Source organism: Neoarius graeffei, chromosome 27 (assembly GCF_027579695.1).
Source record: "Neoarius graeffei isolate fNeoGra1 chromosome 27, fNeoGra1.pri, whole genome shotgun sequence".
Taxonomy (NCBI): domain Eukaryota; kingdom Metazoa; phylum Chordata; class Actinopteri; order Siluriformes; family Ariidae; genus Neoarius; species Neoarius graeffei.
Window position 1 is genome coordinate 33,929,879 of NC_083595.1, and position 21,397 is coordinate 33,951,275.

Genomic DNA, 21,397 nt, shown 5'->3' on the forward strand with positions numbered 1-21,397 from the left:
TGTTGGACTCCATTTATTGATTTCTTGTGACCCAGAGATCATGTTAAGAACCTTTGCAAGGGATTGAGAAGCGTTAATGTGATTCATAATACATTTCTATTGTTTAAAAGTAGTTGAACAATGATTCAATGAACAGCTAAAACTCAAACTGTGCTTGATAATATCTCATCTCATTATCTCTAGCCGCTTTATCCTTCTACAGGGTCGCAGGCAAGCTGGAGCCTATCCCAGCTGACTACGGGCGAAAGGCAGGGTACACCCTGGACAAGTCACCAGGTCATCACAGGGCTGACACATAGACACAGACAACCATTCACACTCACATTCACACCTACGGTCAATTTAGAGTCACCAGTTAACCTAACCTGCATGTCTTTGGACTGTGGGGGAAACCGGAGCACCCGGAGGAAACCCACGCGGACACGGGGAGAACATGCAAACTCCACACAGAAAGGCCCTCGCCGGCCCCGGGGCTCGAACCCAGGACTTTCTTGCTGTGAGGCGACAGCGCTAACCACTACACCACCGTGCCACCCGCTTGATAATATATTTAGAATATGGACTAAAAATGTGTATCTACAGTAAGATATTTGGTATACTCTATAAGGTGCCATAATGTTTCATGAAAAGTGATCAAAATTTTGTCATAAAAGTCATAAAATAGCAGCTTTTTCCATAACTTTGAGCTCCTGGTGCCACCATTAAACTTTTGAATTTTGTCAAAATATTTCACCCAGTGTGTTTTCTTACCAAAAGGAACATAAAAACAAAAATGCATCATGATCGGAGGAACTTTTCATTTTTATGGGGCAACTGATGCACCCTACTGTCACATCACAGCAAGAAGGTTCTGGGTTCGAGCCCAGCGGCCGGTGAGGGCCTTTCTGTGTGGAGTTTGCTTGTTCTCCCAATGTCTGTGTGGGTTTCCTCCGGGTACTCTGGTTTCCCCCAAAGACATGCAGGTTAGGCTAATTGGTGGATCTACCGTAAATTGACCGTAGGTGTGAATGTGGGTGTGAATGGTTGTTTGTCTCTATGTATCAGCCCTGTGATGAGCTGGCGACTTGTCCAGGGTGTACCCCGCCTCTCGCTCATAGTCAGCTGGGATAGGCTCCAGCTTGCCTGTGACCCTGCACAGGATAAGCGGTTATGGATAACGGGTGGATGGATAGCTGTCTAATGAATTTGCATTAAAACTGTTATTTATCGAAGTATAGTGCAATATCAAAACAGTTACACACAAAAAGCACTCGGTGCTCTTTTCGCCCCAGAGATTGCAAACCGAGGTAATTGTATCCAAAACTGTACACAAGAAGATTATAATGAGACCGGTAACATGCTAGTTTGAAATTCAGTACACAGTTCTGAATTTCACAGTTGAACAGAAACATCTTCTAAATTTTCATTAACATCACTTTCTGCCTCCACTCTGTTCTGATTGGCTGCCTAAGCAAACCACTTACTGTTATTTTTGTTCTGAGAATAGGCCTACGTTTCAATAATTATAGCTCCACTGAACAGTTGAACACAGTTGCACAGGTACCGTTTGGCTCCAGCGGTGAGCTCCCGCAGTCCAGCCGCATGACGATGGGAGCGAAGGCGAGTTTGCCCTCAACACAGTGCTTCCTGATGCTCTCCAGGATGCTCAGCGGGAAGTGAATATGCAGATCACACAGGAACACAATGCTGTGGCTGTCCTGAGGAGGACACAGAAATGTGACTTTCACAAACTTTTCAAGTAGTTTTATATACATTGCTAAAGGAAGGGCGGCACGGTGGTGTAGTGGTTAGCACTGTCGCCTCACAGCAAGAAGGTTCTGGGTTCAAGCCCGGTGGCTGACGAGGGCCTTTCTGTGTGGAGTTTGCATGTTCTCCCCGTGTCTGCGTGGGTTTCCTCCGGGTGCTCCGGTTTCCCCCACAATCCAAAGACATGCAGGTTAGGCTAATTGGTGACTCTAAATTGACCGTAGGTGTGAATGTGAGTGTGAATGGTTGTGTGTCTCTGTGTCAGCCCTGTGATGACCTGGCGACTTGTCCAGGGTGTACCCCGCCTTTCGCCTGTAGTCAGCTGGGATAGGCTCCAGCTTGCCCGCGACCCTGCAGAGGATAAGCAGCTACAGATAATGGATGGATGAAAAAGGAAGTGTAGTCTGTTTCATATATGCTTACGGCTATGGTGTCCACTCCCATTTGTAGTCCAGAAGATCTTTCAAAGTTTCCTTCACGTCTCAGATATTCATACCTACACACACACACACACACACATACACAAAAGCAGAGCTCGCCATAAGTAACAGTTCTGAAATTATACACAATAGCATAACGAATGGACCTACTGTATGGAATTTGTCCCTCATCTGCGAGTTTAATTGGACCTGAGCCATCTATAAGTTGGTGTAAGTAGGACAGAATGAGCAGGAACTCACCTAGGCACTGTACTCTCCCTCAAGGCCTGCTCCACATCCATGTCATCACTCTCAAAGTCCACGATGATGATGCTAAAGTTTTCATCCTTGGTCTCTTGATGCAGGAGTTCCATGTCAGTGATGAACTGCTGAACCCACCGTGCCTGGTTCTTCACTGCCAGAGACACAGCGATCAGGATCAGGTCAAGTGCTCAGAGCTACACTCTCAGAAGTAGAGAACATGATTTGACAACAAAGACAAATGAATCTGTTTATAAAAGTAACCAGTCTAACAAAACAAACATTTCAAATATATAGTATAGTATTTGTTTGGAAGGAGCAGCAGCTTGGACATATTCCCATGTGTTCACAGGTAAAGGTCCAGATCCCACACTGCAAAAAATGATATCTTTTTAAGATAAAAATATCTTTCACTCACTCATGGCGGCCTCAGCCGAGTCGCACGCCTGGAACTCCAATCCTGTTGATCAGCTGAGCAGTTGGCTAGCTCAGCCATACTGGCTGCACCCACGTCCCTTTTCAGGGTGTTGAAGAAGATTGTGGGGGGACGGCCTTGACTTCTGCAACCGTGGAGAGGCTCCCACAGCACAAGCTCACCAGCAGGCAGATTCCTGTGCCTGAAGCAGTGGCCCACAAGCCCAAGTCTCCACCAGGCCACCTTGTCAGAAATTCTGAGGAGGGTACCATATAAATCTTCATTTGGTACATAACTCTGCCAGCTGATGTTCAGGGCCGCACACAGCATTCGAGTGTAGGAGCCATCAAGAGATCTTTCTAAGGTAGAGGTAAGGGACCAGCATTCGCATCCGTACAGGAATACAGACTCGATGGTGGCCACAAAGAGCCTACGCTTCAGCTCGCGAGACACACTTGATTTCCAGATCTTACTCATATCATTCAATGCCTGCCAGGCTAGTGCCTTGCAAACTTTGATATCTTGCTCAGTTGAATTAACCCACGAGCCTAGATACTTGAAATCGTCTACTTCATCAAGCACCGTCCCATCGCTTGTGGAGAGAGGTGCTGGAAATGTAACATTGCAAGACATCACCTTGGTCTTCTTGTCATTTAGAACAAGCCCAATGCGATTACATTCTTTCTCAATGCTAGCAAGCAATGTCTGTGCCTGTTGGACATCATTAGACACCAATGCGATGTCATCGGCGAAGTCCAAGTCCGTGATTACCTTTTCCAGGTGTCTACAAGAGCGTCTGGTGGAATATTAAATATCTTTATTATGGGTGAATTTATTGAGTATTTCTTATTAGAAGATTATTAGAACTGAAATATAAGATCATTTGGCTTACTTTTAGACACTTTTACTCATTTCGAGCTTTAAATTTTCTTATTCTGTTGGCAGACAATTTTGTTAATTTTAAGCATTTCATTTTAAAAAGAAGCAAAATTATCTGCCAATAGAATAAGAAAATTTAAAGCTCGAAATGAGTAAAAGTGTCTAAAAGTAAGCTAAATAATCTTATATTTCAGTTCTAATAAGAAATATTCAATAAATTCACCCATATTAAATATATTTTCTCTTAGTAAGATATCATTTTTTGCAGTGCAGGACTCCAACTAGGATAAAGTGGTTACTGGTGAGTTTGATCAAAATCCTTCACTTGGTGACCATCTGGGTAACACTCCTGACTAGTTATTATCAGTTAAACTAGACCTATCTATCCGAAAGGAGAGCTGTGGCATCCACAGGGGCAGGTGGGATAGATACCGTAAAGCCCCACCATTTATATCAGCCGTTTGACAAATGTTAATCTTCATAATTGTCCGCATTCACAACTCTATACACTGAAGTCGAATTAGAGTCTACTTAGATCTTGTTTCATAACAAATAATTAAAATTTAATCTAATCTAAACTTTCACATAAACACAATACAGTAAGTCAAGTGTAATCACCTCTCGACTTAATTTTGTTTGAGGCTCTTGTTTATTGTTATTAATGTTATCATGCCCCATCAACATCTGTGGTCATGGGCTACTCAGAGACTCAGATACCAGAAACAGATCCACACGACTGACATTTCAAACATCTTTCAGTAAATGCACACTGAATACAAATTTGCCAGCAAATATTTATAGCTATTCATTGGAGTTGCAAAAATGTGCAAGGGACTGTGGGATGGTGAGTAGGGTGCATCAGTAGCCCCCTAAAAATGAAAAGTGCCTCCGATCATGATGCATTTTTGTTTTTATGTTCCTTTTGGTAAGAAAACACACTGGGTGAAATCTCATATCATCTCATTATCTGTAGCCGCTTTATCCTTCTACAGGGTCGCAGGCAAGCTGGAGCCTATCCCAGTTGACTACGGGTGAAAGGCGGGGTACACCCTGGACAAGTCGTCAGGTCATCACAGGGCTGACACATAGACACAGACAACCATTCACACTCACATTCACACCTACGGTCAATTTAGAGTCACCAGTTAACCTAACCTGCATGTCTTTGGACTGTGGGGGAAACCGGAGCACCCGGAGGAAACCCACGCGGACATGGGGAGAGCATGCAGACTCCGTACAGAAAGGCCCTCGCCGGCCACGAGGCTCGAACCCGGACCTTCTTGCTGTGAGGCGACAGTGCTAACTACTACACCACCGTGCCGCACTGGGTGAAATATTTTGACAAAATTCAATAGTTTAATGGTGGCACCCGGAGCTCAAAGTTATGGAAAAAGCTGCTATTTTAAGACTTTTATGACAAAATTTTGATCACTTTTCATGAAACATTATGGCACCTTATAGAGTATACCAAATATCTTAGATACACATTTTTAGTCCATATTCTAAATATATTCTCAAGCACAGTTTGAGTTTTAGCTGTTCATTGAATCATTGTTCAACTACTTTTAAACAATGCAAATGTATTATGAATCACATTAATGCTTCTCAATCCCTTGCAAAGGTTCTTAACATGATCTCTGGGTCACAAGAAATCAATAAATGGAGTCCAACATTGTGATTCAAACCTTACGCGAAAACATAAAATAAGCGTTTTTTTGGCAAAAAAATGAACCTCATGGTGCCGCCATTAGACTTTTGAATATGGTCAAAAAATTTTACAGGATGTCTTTATTGGTGAAAAGGAACACCCAAACAAAAATGCATCAGATTTTATGAAAGTGAGGGCAACTGAGGCACCCTAATGGTGAGGAGACAGAACCCAATTTATCATCAGGGAACCTGATGATAAGAAAAGTTGACCTGGATTCAACTTTATGCAAATTAAAAAGCAGCGGCTATGTGGTGCTGACCAATTATGACAAAGTGAGACAAAGTGCTGTACGACTGAAAAAATGGCATGTCTGCTGTTTATTAATTCACTCATTTAGGTTGCTAGGTAACTGAAATAAAACCAAGAAGTGAAATCCTCACTTTCAAAATGAAACGATTCACTTGTAAACCTCACTCTAGACAGACATGCCTCATGCTGTGTGTATGACAAGAAAAGAGTTTCAGGCATGCGATGTGCCAGTCAGAATGTTCAATACCACAATATTAAAAAAAAAAACAAAAAAAAAACACAACAACAAATTAACCAAATCTCATCTCGGAACATAGCTCCAAAATGGCAGGGCTATGAACTTTTAGCTTCAGTACCTGGCACCACAATGTGGACCATGACATCATGTCTCCACTGTAGCATGATTGGCTGACAGAGCAGAGGCTTTGGCCAGTGACCTCTCCAGGACGTGGAGGACCGAGACTGTGCACTGGAGCTGCTGCTGGTTGGTGATTTCGAGGGCACAGTGGGGCCAGAAGGAGTGATGACTTCCCTGCTCTCTATAATTTCTTCATGGCGGCTGCGCTGGTGAAGAAAGTAGATATACTCAGACAGGCGCACCACTCTTTCCCCTGCCTCCATTAGCTCCAGCTCCACTAAATAACGGCTTCCTCGTGCTGGATCTCTGCGCTTCTCAACATTCACAATATGGAGGAGGGAGTAGATCCTGAGAAAGTGTGTGTGTGTGTGAGAGAGAGAGAGAGAGAGAGAGAGAGAGAGAGAGAGAGAGAGACCCTATTAGAGACCCTATTCAGAGTATAGAAATAAGTATTAGCAAGCTTCATTCATTCAGCATGCTCAGAAATCCAAAGGGTATCCTGTGAAGAATCACAATACAGTGCAATACCACAATTATTATTATTATTATTATTATTATTATTATTATTGCCTCAGCCAGGGGGCGAAGTATTTTTCGGTCGGGTTTCTTTGTTAACAATATTACGGGAAAACGGCTGGACCAATCTTTTATGAAACTTTCAGGATAGATGGGCATTGGTCTCAAATAGAACCTCCAACATTTTGAGGGTCATCCGGTCAAGGTCACCAAAAAGGTCAAAATCGTTTTTGTTGTGGCTACTGCCTCATATAGAGGTGCTAGCCAGTACGTCATCGTGCTGTAAGAATGTAAGAGTGTAACAATCATGCACTGCGCATGCGCATACACGTGTTCCGATTAAAATGGCTGGTGAGTGTATACAATTCGGTTCACCATTCGAAATAAATGGACTAGACTAAAAAAAATCACTTTAATGTTTATGCTTATTAGAGGGAAAGTGCGTTCCACTGAGCTCTAGCGCCGGGCCATTTCCGGGAAATAAGAGTTTGGGTCATGGCGACAGCGTGTGTATGTCAGCCTCGGTTCGGAGGTTTCAGTTTCGAAAACTGTAAGAGTAGAATAATATAAAGTACAGACACTTGGTATATTTTACTTCTGTGATTTTTAAATTGTTAATTTTTGGATTACGCTTCATTTTTGTTGCTACTGCCTCATAGAGTAAATATATATATGCTATATTTACTGTATGGACATGGGATCAGAAAACAATTTTATTCATAAGCAGTAGCCACATGTACCCATAGGGTACCTATTTTTTTCACGATACCTTCCTTCATATTCATCATAAGTGCTACCGGGCGAGGTTTGTTTTGCCTGGCAACACTTGTGATTATTTTGTTCTTGCTCCATCTATGCAATCTGGTATAAATCTGACTGAATGTTGTAAATATACTTAATAAAAAGAACACAGGAAAGTGATTAAAATAGTAGCCGGATAAAAGAAAAGAACCATCACCTTTGAAATTTGTAAGAAGTACATGGAATGTCTAAATACAAACGATTAAATACATCATTCTCATCTCATCTCATCTCATCTCATCTCATCTCATCTCATCTCATCTCATCTCATCTCATCTCATCTCATCTCATTATCTCTAGCTGCTTTGGAAATGAAATTATACATGTAATTTAGAAAAGTAACATATAAGGCAATATAATTTATATTTAGGCACTGCCTAAACGCAGAGCTCCCGATGAGTGAAAAATGTGTTTGTAAGTAGCAGACAGAGCTGTCGCTCATTATTCATGTTACGGGCGGAGCCATCAGCCCAGGAAACTGTATTTGTTATGCTACAGACACTCACTGCTGTGTTTTATATTCACCATGTGCCCCCGTCAGAGGTTCAGCACGGTATTTTATAAAGCTTTGCTGTCTGTCATCCTGATATATCATTCATGCACAATGTAAAGTTTGTGTGCGCTGTTTATTGAGTGTGTTTTGTTTGTATTCGGTGCACTGGTTGAATTGTGGTTTAGCACGATACTTTGAGTGCAGAGGTTAATGGTCAACATTTGGCTAACTTGTAGAGGTTTGCACCCTTGCTTGCAGAGCAAGGTATGTAACAGTCAGAGCATAATCTGTAAACATTACTCTGCAAAATTGTGTGTTCCCCTCCTAGTCCCCGGATGTCTGAAACACTTTGCTCCAACAGAAGCAGTCTATGAGCAGCAGAGAGGAAGTGGAGAAAATCCAGGGCCCCAGCCGGCCTGTCTCATTACCAGTCCCTCCTTGCTGAGTTCACAGCTTCACTTAAATCAGCTAAGATCAAGTTTTATCACTCCAAAATTCATACCTCCATCTCCAACCCCCATCAACTGTTTTCTGTTTTCTCTTCTCTCCTCAGCTCTCCACCAGCTGTACCTCAGTCCTCCATCACTGCAGAGGACTTTGCAGCCTTTTTTGAGGAAAATATTGTGGCCATCCACAACTCCTGCATCACTCCTGCCTCCCCCTCCCCACCCTCCCTATCTCTTCCCCCTTGCTCTCTGCATTTCCCCTCTTTCCACTTCTGATGTCTCCCAGCTCCTGCACTCTCACCATCCTACCACCTGTGCCCTTGACCCTATCCCCTCATCTCTCCTCCAGACTATCACTCCTGACTCCTCCAATTTATCATCTCCCTTGTCAACTCCTCCTTGTCCTCTGGATACTTCCCCTCCAGCTTCAAATGGGCCCACATCACCCCTCTTCTGAAAAAAAAAAAAACTACCCTAGACTCCTCTGTCATCCAGAACTACCGCCCGGTTTCTCTTCTCCCCTTCCTATCAAACACATTTGAATGTGCTGTTGCGAACCAACTCCCCTCTTTTCTCTCTTGGAACAACCTCCTGGATCCTTATCAGTCTGTCTTCTGAGCTGGACACTCAAATGAGACTGTGCTTCTCTCAATCAGTGAGGCACTTCATGCAGCATGTGCTGCCTCCCTCTCCTCTGTCCTGATTCTCCGAGACCTTTCTGCTTCATTTTATACTGTTGATCATCCCATCCTCCTGTTATCCCTATCAGCCGACCTGTCTCAGGTGGGACAGCCCTAGACTGGTTCAAGTCCTACCTCTCTGGTCACTCCTTCCAGGTTACCTGGTCTGGTACTGTATCAGCACCACACCCACTTACCACTGGTGTCCCTCAAGGTTCAGTCCTTGTTCTGCTTCTCTTCTCCCTCTACATCCAGTCTCTCAGCCCGATTAGCTCTACTCATGGTCTATCCTTCCATTGCTATGCTGATGACACCCAATAGTTTCTCTTTTCCTCCTTCTGGCACAAAGATTTCTGCTCACATCTCTGCTTGCTTACGTGATAACCAGTGCTGAATGGACAACCATCACCTGAAGCTCAACTCAGGCAAGACAGAGGCGATCTACATTCCCACTCCATCTTCTCCACTCCGGACATCGTCATCTCCCTGGAGGATATCTCTAGGTCATCTTCACCCAGCATGAGGAATCTAGGGGTCATGTTCGATAACATCCTCTCCTCCTCAGCAAACATCGCTGCAGTGACCCAGACATGCAGATTTCTCCTCGACAACATCTGAAGGTTCCGCCCTTTCCCCACCACCAACTCTACTCAGCTCCTGGTCCAAGCACTGATCTTCTCCCGCTTGGACTACTGCAACTCTCTCCTTGCTGGTGTCTGCCATCGGACCCCTGCAGCTCATCCAGAACACTGCAGCCTGCCTGGTCTACAACCTCCCTCGTTCTTCCCATGTTACCCCTCTGCTTGCCACCCTGCACTGACTACCTATCACAGCTCGCATCGAATTTAAGACATTGGTGCCAGCTTACCAGGCTGTCAAGGGGTTAGGGTCAGCATACCTCCAGGGACTGATCCGCCACTACACACAAGCCAGATCCCTACACTCTGCTACTACTGGTCACCTGGCTCCTCCTCCTCCTGCCCAGCCCCTGCTCAGCCTGCTCAAGACTGCTGTCTATATCTTACAGTGGTGCTTGAAAGTTTGTGAACCCTTTAGAATTTTCTATATTTCTGCATAAATATGACCTAAAACATCATCAGATTTTCACACAAGTCCTAAAAATAGATAAAGAGAACCCAGTTAAACAAATGAGACAAAAATATTATATTTGGTCATTTATTTATTGAGGAAAATGTTCCAATATTACATATCTGTGAGTGGCAAAAGTATGTGAACCTTTGCTGTCAGTATCTGGTGTGACCCTCTTGTGCAGCAATAACTGCAACTAAATGTTTCCGGTAACTGTTGATCAGTCCTGCACACCGGCTTGGAGGAATTTTAGCCCATTCCAATGTACAGAACAGCTTCAACTCTGGGATGTTGGTGGGTTTCCTCACATGAACTGCTCACTTCAGGTCCTTCCACAACATTTTGATTGGATTAAGGTCAGGACTTTGACTTGGTCATTCTAAAACATTATTCTTCTTTAACCATTCTTTGGTAGAACGACTTGTGTGCTTAGGGTCGTTGTCTTGCTGCATGACCCACCTTCTCTTGAGATTCAGTTCATGGACAGATGTCCTGACATTTTCCTTTAGAATTTGCTGGTGTAATTCAGAATTCATTGTTCCATCAATGATGGCAAGCCGTCCTGGCCCAGATGCAGCAAAACAGGCCCAAACCATGATACTACCACCACCATGTTTCACAGATGGGATAAGGTTCTTATGCTGGAATGCAGTGTTTTCCTTTCTCCAAACATAACGCTTCTCATTTAAACCAAAAAGTTCTATTTTGGTCTCATCCGTCCACGAAACATTTTTCCAATAGCCTTCTGGCTTGTCCACGTGATCTTTAGCAAACTGCAGATGAGCAGCAATGTTCTTTTTGGAGAGCAGTGGCTTTCTCCTTGCAACCCTGCCGTGCACACTTGTTGTTCAGTGTTCTCCTGAGGGTGGACTCATGAACATTAGCATTAGCCAATGTGAGAGAAGCCTCCAGTTGCTCAGAAGTTACCCTGGGGTCCTTTGTGACCTCGCCGACTATTACATGCCTTACTCTTGGAGTGATCTTTGTTGGTCAACCATTTCTGGGGAGGGTAACAATTAGGGCTGTAATGATACACCCAACTCACGATTCGATTCGTATCGCGATTTCTGACCCACGATTCGATACACCCACGATTTTTTTAAAATGTATTTTTAAAGTAGTAAATTTGACTTATTAACATTTACTGACTTACATTAACTATTTAATAACAAAAAATTCAGACCACTGCAGAGAATGAGTAATATGTATGCAAAAATGAACAAATGTATATCCAAAGACTGTTTTATTTCTCAAAATAATACTGTTGAGCCGGAAGCTCCGTTTTTTTCGGTTTTGAAAAAGTCATTTTTCCAAATCGTGTAAATCCGTTAAGATTTTTTTGGGGGGTGGCTCTCTCACTGTCTCACTCTCATAGGGCCAATGATTTTCTGTGATCGCGGAAAACAGATGGAAATTACGGAATTTTTATGGTGAAACATTGCTCGCGTGTCAAAATGTAACTGCCGCAGAAGGCTTCCGCCCAAGCAGACATGCCTTCAGTGTTGCCAGATATTGCTAACGTTTTCCACCCCGAAATATGTTCAAAACCAGCCAAAAAGCACCTAAACCTGCCCAATCTGGCAACACTGCATGCCTTTCCGGTCAAGTGACTGTGATTGGCTTGTGGCACACCTAGCCAGCCAATGAGCTGCTTGTTTACAGATTCGCTCCCCGCGCCGCAACCTGAATGGCGACCGCTTAAAAGAAATGAATGCTCTGCCAGTGGCGAGTGTGGACGTTGCGTGACTCGCAGAAGATTGTTGCAGGTCGGCGAAAAAACGACTTACTAATAGATATAAAAAATAAAAGTAATTTAAGTAAGTTTAAAATGTAATTTAAATAAAAAGTAAAGTATTCATAAATTGAAGTTTGGAAGCGCCTCTGTTTTTGGGCTGAGGAGAAGTTTGAAAGGGTGTACCGCGATTCTGCCTTCTTGTATCGCGATACGGATCGTGGCTCTGCGTATCGCGATTTCGATTCGCATATTGTTACAGCCCTAGTAACAATGGTCTTGAATTTCCTCCATTTGTACACAATCTGTCTGACTGTGGATTGGTGGAGTCCAAACTCTTTAGAGATGGTTTTGTAACCTTTTCCAGCCTGATGAGCATCAACAACGCTTTTTCTGAGGTCCTCAGAAATCTCCTTTGTTCGTGCCATGATACACTTCCACAAACATGTGATGTGAAGATCAGACTTTGATAGATCCCTGTTCTTTAAATTAAACAGCGTGCCCACTCACACCTGATTGTCATCCCATTGATTGAAAACACCTGACTCTAATTTCACCTTCAAATTAACTGCTAATCCTAGAGGTTCACATACTTTTGCCACTCAAAGATATGTAATATTGGATCATTTTCCTCAATAAATAAATGACCTAGTATAATATTTTTGTCTCATTTGTTTAACTGGGTTCTCTTTATCTACTTTTAGGACTTGTGTGAAAATCTGATGATGCTTTAGGTCATATTTATGCAGAAATATAGAAAATTCTAAAGGGTTCACTAACTTTCAAGCACCACTGTATGTAACTATCTGATGTAAATAAAGATACAAACTTCGTTGTCCGGTGGTCAAGTGTTTACCAGATACGTTGCCTTGCACTTACGATTGGGTTCCCTGTTGTGGTACATGTTCGTCATTCATACGTACACGTACATATGGACATCGTACAGTCATAAAAGCCATCAAAAATCAGGTTGGTGCATGACCACATTCTCTTAAGTATGGAGCTCTGCTATTAATTTTCCTTTAAAATGATACTACAAAATAATAACAAAGTACAATCCCTAATGTACATTGCACCAGTGACTGGGACAATAAAATTTCTCTGAACTAGTATGAAATTGTGAGCTACAAATGGACAGAGATAATGAGAGAGAGAGAGAGAGAGAGAGAGAGAGAGAGAGAAATGTAAGTGTAAAACTGATGAATCAGCACTGAACAGTAGGCCCTGCACATTTTTTAATATGTGAAGGTGTCGAGAGATATGGTATGATTGTGTCTCTCATTACAGTAATGCCCTATAGATACCCTGCTAAGAGAGATTGCTAGTGAATGTTTATATAACGAATTACTGTGGTTGTTGTAATGGAGATAGAATTAACATCTAACCCAGTTTTTTTTTATGTACTGAAAATGCACAAAAACTAACAGAAACAAATATATGAACTGTTGTATTACTAGTTGCAATTTACTGTGCTAAACACACCACAAACAGGTGTAGTGGTTAGTGCTGCTGCCTCACAGCAAGAAGGTCCGGGTTCGAGCCCCGTGGCTGGCGAAGGCCTTTCTGCATGGAGTTTGCATGTTGCCTGCGGGGGTTTCCTCCGGGTGCTCCGGTTTCCCCCACAGTCCAAAGACATGCAGGTTAGGTTAACTGGTGACTCTAAATTGACCGTAGGTGTGAATGTGAGTGTGAATGGTTGTGTGTCTCTGTGTCAGCCCTGTGATGACCTGGCGACTTGTCCAGGGTGTACCCCGCCTTTCACTCATAGTCAGCTGGGATAGGCTCCAGCTTGCCTGTGACCCTGTAGAACAGGATAAAGTGGCTAGAGATAATGAGATGAGATGAAACACCACAAATAGGTACACTCACCGTCCATTGCACTTGTTTATCTTTTCTACATACTGCGAGATCACCTCCAGTGCCTCACTCTCGGCCAGCTGTAGATTTCCAGACACATTGCACCTCAGGTCATTCCAGTCAGACCTGAGCAACTCAAAGTCCACTGGGTTCACGCTGAATGTACGTTGCCAGTTGATGGCCTCCTCAGTCCAGCCAGGTTGTGGCTCTTCATCCTCGTAGCTGTATTCAGACATGACACCATCTTTAAGCTCAGCAATCTCTGTCTGCTGTGACTCCTCCACCATCTCTGAAGCTTCGGTGATCCTGATCTCCACAGGTTGTCTTTTGTCTGATGCATTTTTCCCTGTAAGATCCGAGCTTGTTGGAGGCAAATCTGTTATGGAGGATGATGGAAAATGCTTCACTTGTACAGTAGGCAAGAGTAGGGAGCTGTGCTTCAATTGCTGTGTGGGTGATTTATGGTTGAATTTTGGCCAGGAGTCACGCTTTTTCATGAATTTCCACCTCGAACTGAAATCCACAAGCTTTTTGCCACTTGTGGTTTGGTACAAAAAGACCCCAGGGAAGATCTCCACCGGTGGCTTTGGTGTACTTTTTGCTGGATGAGGTTTAGTGATGTAGAATTTGCTTGACTTAACTTCTTTCTCTTGAAATGCAGGATGTGCCCCATTGCTCAGAATATGACTTGCCAACGTATATAGTGAGTATTTCTGGGAATTCTTGAATGTTTTGGTCAGCCTTAGAGGAGAGATCTTTTTGCTTTGCTGTACAGGGCTTTGTGGAACCCACTTTAAAGAACGCTGTCCATGGATTTGCAATGTGGCATCGTCTCCTTTTCCCATATTCTCTCTATGGTCTGTTAGAGTCTCACGGTCTGCCTCGATAATGCGCCTATTCTGCCTCAGCTGCCTCTCTTTTTCCATTCTTCTCTGTTTGTCTTCCTGTGGAGTGTGTTTATGGTAGCCATCATCTCTCCCATGGTCTTCTCGTTGAATCCTCCTTCTGGTTTGTTTCACTTTGAAATGGGAGTATATGTGCTCTTTGGTTAAAATGCGACCTTTTGAGTCTCTGCCTCTTTGGTCCTTACTAGAGATTGTGCTATAGGAAGAACTTGACAGCTGCTCAGACATGCTGATGTTGCTGGTCCTCATGACTGGATGGCGGTTAGAGTTGACTGAGTCTTCCTCTAGATCCACACCCTCTTCTTCTTCTAGGAAATCTGAAGAAAAACAGGAAAGTCATGTTTGAGAGTCATTAGACAAAGTGTACAGTATTGATCTGTAAAATGTACAGGATAGGCCAAGAAGCTTCTTAACTAATGGGACATCACTCACAGATACAGATATCATCATGATACAACTTGAGTCCTGCCATTCTCCCATTCTACTGACACACAAGCAGTCTTTTTGTTCTTTCTTTCTTTTTTTTAAGCAATTATCACAAACACAGCTGTGATATCCTTGTCTCTGACAACGCTGTGATTAGCCTATACCAGAAACAGCCATTTGTTAAATTTGCTTGTGCAACTGTTTTGTAGTATGTCACAACACACCATCAGGATTTGGAAAGAAAAGAGGCCTGTCATTCTTCTCTTCATCCATCTTCATGTATTTATAAAAGCCAAACCTGTTTAGATAGAGTACAAGGTGAAACCTTTGAAGGTAATTTACTCATGTCACTCATAAATGTAAAGTATATCGTAAACATAATACAATATAATGAAATTCTAGGAATGATCTATTAAATGGTAAGCCATACTTTTCCAAGTACACTGGAGATTCCCTGTAGAAGCATTTGTTCTCTCTTTCCATATGAGTGAGTCTGGTGAAATCATTTGGATAGACGTAGGACAGATACACCTAAAAGGATTATACCAATAAGGAGAATCAACATGAGCATGTAAGAAAAACAAAACAAAAAACAAAAACATATATTTCAATTGCAATGATCATTAATGTCCAATGGGAGATGATGTTTGCTGACTGTATCGATGTCTGAAAATCTATCTATCTATCTATCTATCTATCTATCTATCTATCTATCTATCTATCTATCTATCTATCTATCTATCTATCTATCTATCTATCTATCTATCTATCTCCTCTAAGCTTCACCAAATACATATAAAAAAAAATCCAGCTTATATGGCGTGTCAGTGCTACTCACAAACTGCAGACCCTGGTAGCGTGCAATGGGAAAATCTCTCACAATGTAGGTAGGAGCGTAAACACAAGACGGCAGCACCTTCTCCAGCCTGGACTGATCCAGCATTGGGACTAAGAGGGAATAATATATATATTCAACTTAATTCAGTAAAAATGCTGAATATACTATTCTCAGCAGTTTATATTTATGTTGCTACAAACTGTTTCACTACACTACCGTTCAAAAGTTTGGGGTCACCCAGACAATTTTGTGTTTTCCATGAAAAGTCACACTTTTATTTACCACCATAAGTTGTAAAATGAATAGAAAATATAGTCAAGACATTTTTCTGGCCATTTTGAGCATATAATCGACCCCACAAATGTGATGCTCCAGAAACTCAATCTGCTCCAAGGAAGGTCAGTTTTATAGCTTCTCTAAAGAGCTAAACTGTTTTCAGCTGTGCTAACATGATTGTACAAGGGTTTTCTAATCATCCATTAGCCTTCTGAGGCAATGAGCAAACACATTGTACCATTAGAACACTGGAGTGAGAGTTGCTGGAAATGGGCCTCTATACACCTATGGAGATATTGCACCAAAAACCAGACATTTAGGCCAAGTTTACATTAGACCGTATCTGTCTCGTTTTCTTCGCGGATGCACTGTCCGTTTACATTAAAACGCCTGGAAACGGCGGGAAACGGGAATCCGCCAGGGTCCACGTATTCATCCAGATCGTGTCTGGTCCGGTGCTGTATAAACATTGAGAATACGCGGATACGCTGTGCTGAGCTCTAGCTGGCGTCGTCATTGGACAACGTCACTGTGACATCCACCTTCCTGATTCGCTGGCGTTGGTCATGTGACGCGACTGCTGAAAAACGGCGCGGACTTCCGCCTTGTATCACCTTTCATTAAAGAGTATAAAAGTATGAAAATACTGCAAATACTGATGCAAATACTGCCCATTGTGTAGTTATGATTGTCTTTAGGCTTGCCATCCTTCCACTTGCAAGTGGTAAGTGACGCGCATGCCCGACATGCACTGAGATCACACACACAGCGGCTCAGTCCCAAATCACTGCTTGTGCGCTCCACTCGCGCGCTCTGTGAGCTGCGCAGGGCCGGAGTGCGCACCCTCCAGAGGGCACTTGCTGTTCAGGGCGGAGTGATTTGGAGCGCAGGATGCCTGCGGAGCCGAGCGTATCCGTGTATTGGTGTTGCTATGTGCACGCGAATCGTGTATTGGCGTTGCTGTGTGCACACTAATCGTTTTAAAAACGTTAATCTGATGATCCGCTGATACGGTCTAATGTAAACCCCACCTTAGTAGAATTTAGCTAGAATAGTCATTTACCCACATTAGCAATGTATAGAGTGTATTTCTGATTAGTTTAAAGTGATCTTCATTGAAAAGAACAGTGCTTTTCTTTCAAAAATAAGGAAATTTCAAAGTGACCCCAAACTTTTGAACGGTAGTGTATATCCCTTACTAATGCATGAATATATTACAGAATAAAATTGCTGCTGTATTCAGTAAAGAGTGTAATTACACACACACTTTACAACCCCAAATCAGAAAAAAGTTGGGACGGAGCTCATTAGAATTACCCCACCCCCTTATCTGAATACACCCACCCATGGCTTGAGAATTGCCTCGGCGAATCAATATTCATGAGGAACGTGCTACTTGATTGGACAGCAGAAGAGGGAGGTGAGGTGAGCCTCCCTCTACGGTGCATAATATCATTAAATGATTCAAGGAATTTATTTAATATAATTTATATTAAATGATAAATGCTCATTATCATTTAAAGGAACAGACACTCATATCGGCTGTTTTGAACAGGGCTGTTTAGACGGGGGAGAAGGGAACTGTGGTGTTTTATCTTTGAGGTATTTTTACCAAAGCATGTCACAGACATTTAATTAAGACCTCAGGGAACTGTGTCAACTTGTGGAAAAGGGGTATAATGTGTCACCTTTAAGAGTTCTAAATTTCTGCTTTCTCTCTGAGAGTGTATTTATATTCTATTTATCAAAGTTGAATACAGTCAGATATGATTGTCATGATCATATGCAAATATGTACCATCAACAGTTTCAGTGTAAATTCAACAGTGTAGATTTGAGTGTAATATTTAAACAAACAAACAAACAAACAAACAAACAAACAAACAAACAAACAAACAAACAAACTGTATGTTGCAAATAATCAAAATCCATATCAGTATCATCAAGCAAGTCAGTTATAGCAGGTAGAGGATATGCACAAGTAATAACAATAAAAATAATGAATCGTGTTAATAAATCACATTTGTGCATGCAGGAATCTCAAACTTAAATAGAGATAATTGGGTTTAGTGTCAAAATGTACCGTAGTTTGTAAATGTGAATCAGAATGCTTAGACATGGATTTTTATCAGCTCATTAGTCCTTCAATTAAGTATTATCCATATTTGCATATGAGAGGTTTTAGCCTTTTTAAAAACAGCTTTCTGGAAACCAGCGCATACTTTCATTTGAAGTAATACATCTCACACAGAAACACTTTTACAACACCAAATCAGAAAATGTTGGGACGGGATGGAAAATGCAAATAAGAAAGAAAACAGTGATTTCTAAATTTACTTTGGCTTGTATTTCATTGCAGACAGTATGAACCCAAGATATTTCATGTTTCGTCTTGTAAACTTAATTTCATTTGTTAATATACATTCATTCCTACATCCTGCAACACATTCCAAAAAAGGTTGGGATGGAGGGTAATTAGAGCTAGTAACGAGGTAAAACAATTAAATAATGATGTGATTTGAAACAGCTGATGTCAACAGGTGACTGTAATCATGATTTGGTACAAAATCAGTATCCAGGAAAAGCCGAGGCTTTGAGGAGCAAAGATGGGCTGAGGATCTCCAGTTTGTCAAGAAATGCATGAGGAAATTATTGAAATGTTTTAAAAGAATGTTCCTCAAAGAAAGATACAAAGGGATTTGGATATTTCACCTTCTACAGTGCATATCATTAAGCAATTCAAGGAATCTGAAGGAATTTTGATGCGTAAAGGGCAAGGGCACAAGCCAAAGCTGAACACTTGTGATCTCCAATCCTTTAGATGACACTGCATCAAGAACCGTCATTCATCTATAGCTGATATAACCACATGGGCTCAGGATTACTTTGGCAAACCTTTGTCAAGCACGGCAATACAGAGTTACATTCCAAATGCCAGTTAAAGCTTTACTTTGCAAAAAAGAAGCCTTATGTTAACTGTGTCCAGAAGCGCTGTCAGCTTCATCTGGGATGGACCATCACACAGTAGAAATGTGTATTGTGGTCAGATGAATCAGTCTTCCAAGTCATTTTGGATGCAGTGTGCTCTGGACAAAATATGAAAAGGACCATCCAGACTGTTAGCAGCAACAATTCCAAAAGCCATGGTATGTCATGGTATGGGGTTGTGTCAGTGCCCTTGGCAAAGGTAACTTACGCTTGTGTGACGGCAGCCTTCAAGATGATATCTTTTCCATGGATATTTCAACACGACAATGTAAAACCACCTTCTGCACACATTACAAAGGCATGGCTGTGGAAGAAGAGGGTGTGTCCCCTCTGTCCCCAGTAGAGAATGTGTGGAGAATTTTGAAACGAAAAATATGACAACGACAACCCCATACTGTTGCACACCTTAAGACCTGTTTACAGGAAGAATGGGACAAAATAATGCCTGAAACACTTCATCACTTGGTATTTTCAGCTCTAAACATCCTTTAAGTGTTGTGAGAAGGAATGGCAGCATTGTAAAGTGGTAAATGCTTTACTCTCCCAGTTTTTTTTAATACGTTGCAAGAATCAAAATTGAAATAAATGTTTATTTTGGAAAAAAAAAACTAAAACAAGAAAATTCATGGCGGCACAGTGGTGTAGTGGTTAGCGCTGTCGCCTCACAGCAAGAAGGTCCTGGGTTCGAGCCCCAGGGCTGGCGAGGGCCTTTCTGTGCGGAGTTTGCATGTTCTCCCCGTGTCTGCGTGGGTTTCCTCCGGGTGATCCGGTTTCCCCCACAGTCCAAAGACATGCAGGTTAGGTTGGTGACTCTAAATTGACTGTAGGTGTGAATGTGAGTATGAATGGTTGTCTGTGTCTATGTGTCAGCCCTGTGATGACCTGGCGACTTGTCCAGGGTGTACCCCGCCTTTCGCCCGTAGTCAGCTGGGATAGGCTCCAGCTTGCCTGCGACCCTGTAGAAGGATAAAGCGGCTAGAGATAATGAGATGAGAATGAGATGAAGAAAATTCATGAGGTAAAATGTCAAATAATGTGCTGTTGTATTGTTTTGAGTGCAATACAGGTCAAAGATTATTTATAAATCATTGTTTTCAGTTTTAATTTCAACATACTGTCCCAACTTTTTTTTTTTTTTTGATTTGGGGTTGTATTTTATCTTTACTCAAATTCATTATTTTTTTTCCCTTTCCATTTTGGATTGCTCTTTCCTCAAATCTGGTTAGCCTGCTGATTGCTTTCCCTTTTTTTTTTGCCTCACTGTCACAACAACAGTGTAATTTATGTAAAATATACACATATGACATGCAGCTAAATCTAATTAATCATTTGCGCTCCAACGACCAAACTTTTGATGTTGTATGACAGTTTCATGAATCAGATGCAGAGTGGTTCACGGGTCATTTCTTGCATGCAAATTAGTGTTCATTTCTACACAACTAAAATAAATAAGAGCTATTTTTGTTGAGGACATTATGACCTAGGTGTAAAGAAGTGAAATAAACGTGCTAAAAGAACTGGTTCAGAAAAAAAAGACGTTTTAGTCACAATATTGTTCTCGCCAGCTCTCTCTCTTTTCCACTCCAACATGTGCACATGGTGCCAAAAAGCAAAGTGAAAATATACAGGCCTGATTTATCAAACTTGCATTTTGTAAAATCTGATTATAAAAATGAGCGTACACAAACTCACAAGTGTAAATTTGAGAGTACCACTTTATCAAACTGAAAAACTGATTTGCAGTTAAATAATAATAATAATAATAATAATAATAATAATAATAATACAGTGGTTAGCACTGTCACCTCACAACAAGAAGGTCCTGGGTTCGAGCCCCGTGGCCGGCGAGGGCCTTTCTGTGTGGAGTCTGCATGTTCTCCCCGTGTCTGCGTGGGTTTCCTCCGGGTGCTCCGGTTTCCCCCACAGTCCAAAGACATGCAGGTTAGGTTGACTGGTGACTCTAAATTGCCCATAGGTGTGAATGTTCTTTCCCAAACCTGGAAATGGGAGGGTTGCAGCAGGAAGGGCATCCGGTGTAAAACTACACTACCGGTCAAAAGTTTGGGGTCACCCAGACAATTTTGTGTTTTCCATGAAAAGTCACACTTTTATTTACCACCATAAGTTGTAAAATGAATAGAAAATATAGTCAAGACATTTTTCTGGCCATTTTGAGCATTTAATCGACCCCACAAATGTGATGCTCCAGAAACTCAATCTGCTCAAAGGAAGGTCAGTTTTATAGCTTCTCTAAAGAGCTAAACTGTTTTCAGCTGTGCTAACATGATTGTACAAGGGTTTTCTAATCATCCA

The 21,397-nt window shown here is 42.0% G+C and overlaps 1 protein-coding gene across 1 annotated transcript in view; it reads right to left on the reverse strand.

The window, feature by feature from the left end:
- The window catches only part of b4galnt4b (beta-1,4-N-acetyl-galactosaminyl transferase 4b), a 278,770-nt gene that overhangs the window by 10,166 nt on the left and 247,207 nt on the right, over positions 1 to 21,397 (reverse strand). Inside the window, exons 11-18 of the mRNA XM_060912043.1 lie at positions 15,822 to 15,931; positions 15,414 to 15,514; positions 15,208 to 15,281; positions 13,665 to 14,874; positions 6,037 to 6,386; positions 2,427 to 2,580; positions 2,170 to 2,242; positions 1,544 to 1,697 (exon numbers count right to left, since the gene is read on the reverse strand). Of these exons, the coding sequence (XP_060768026.1) occupies positions 1,544 to 1,697; positions 2,170 to 2,242; positions 2,427 to 2,580; positions 6,037 to 6,386; positions 13,665 to 14,874; positions 15,208 to 15,281; positions 15,414 to 15,514; positions 15,822 to 15,931 (2,226 nt within the window). The remainder of the gene's footprint in view (positions 1 to 1,543; positions 1,698 to 2,169; positions 2,243 to 2,426; positions 2,581 to 6,036; positions 6,387 to 13,664; positions 14,875 to 15,207; positions 15,282 to 15,413; positions 15,515 to 15,821; positions 15,932 to 21,397) is intronic.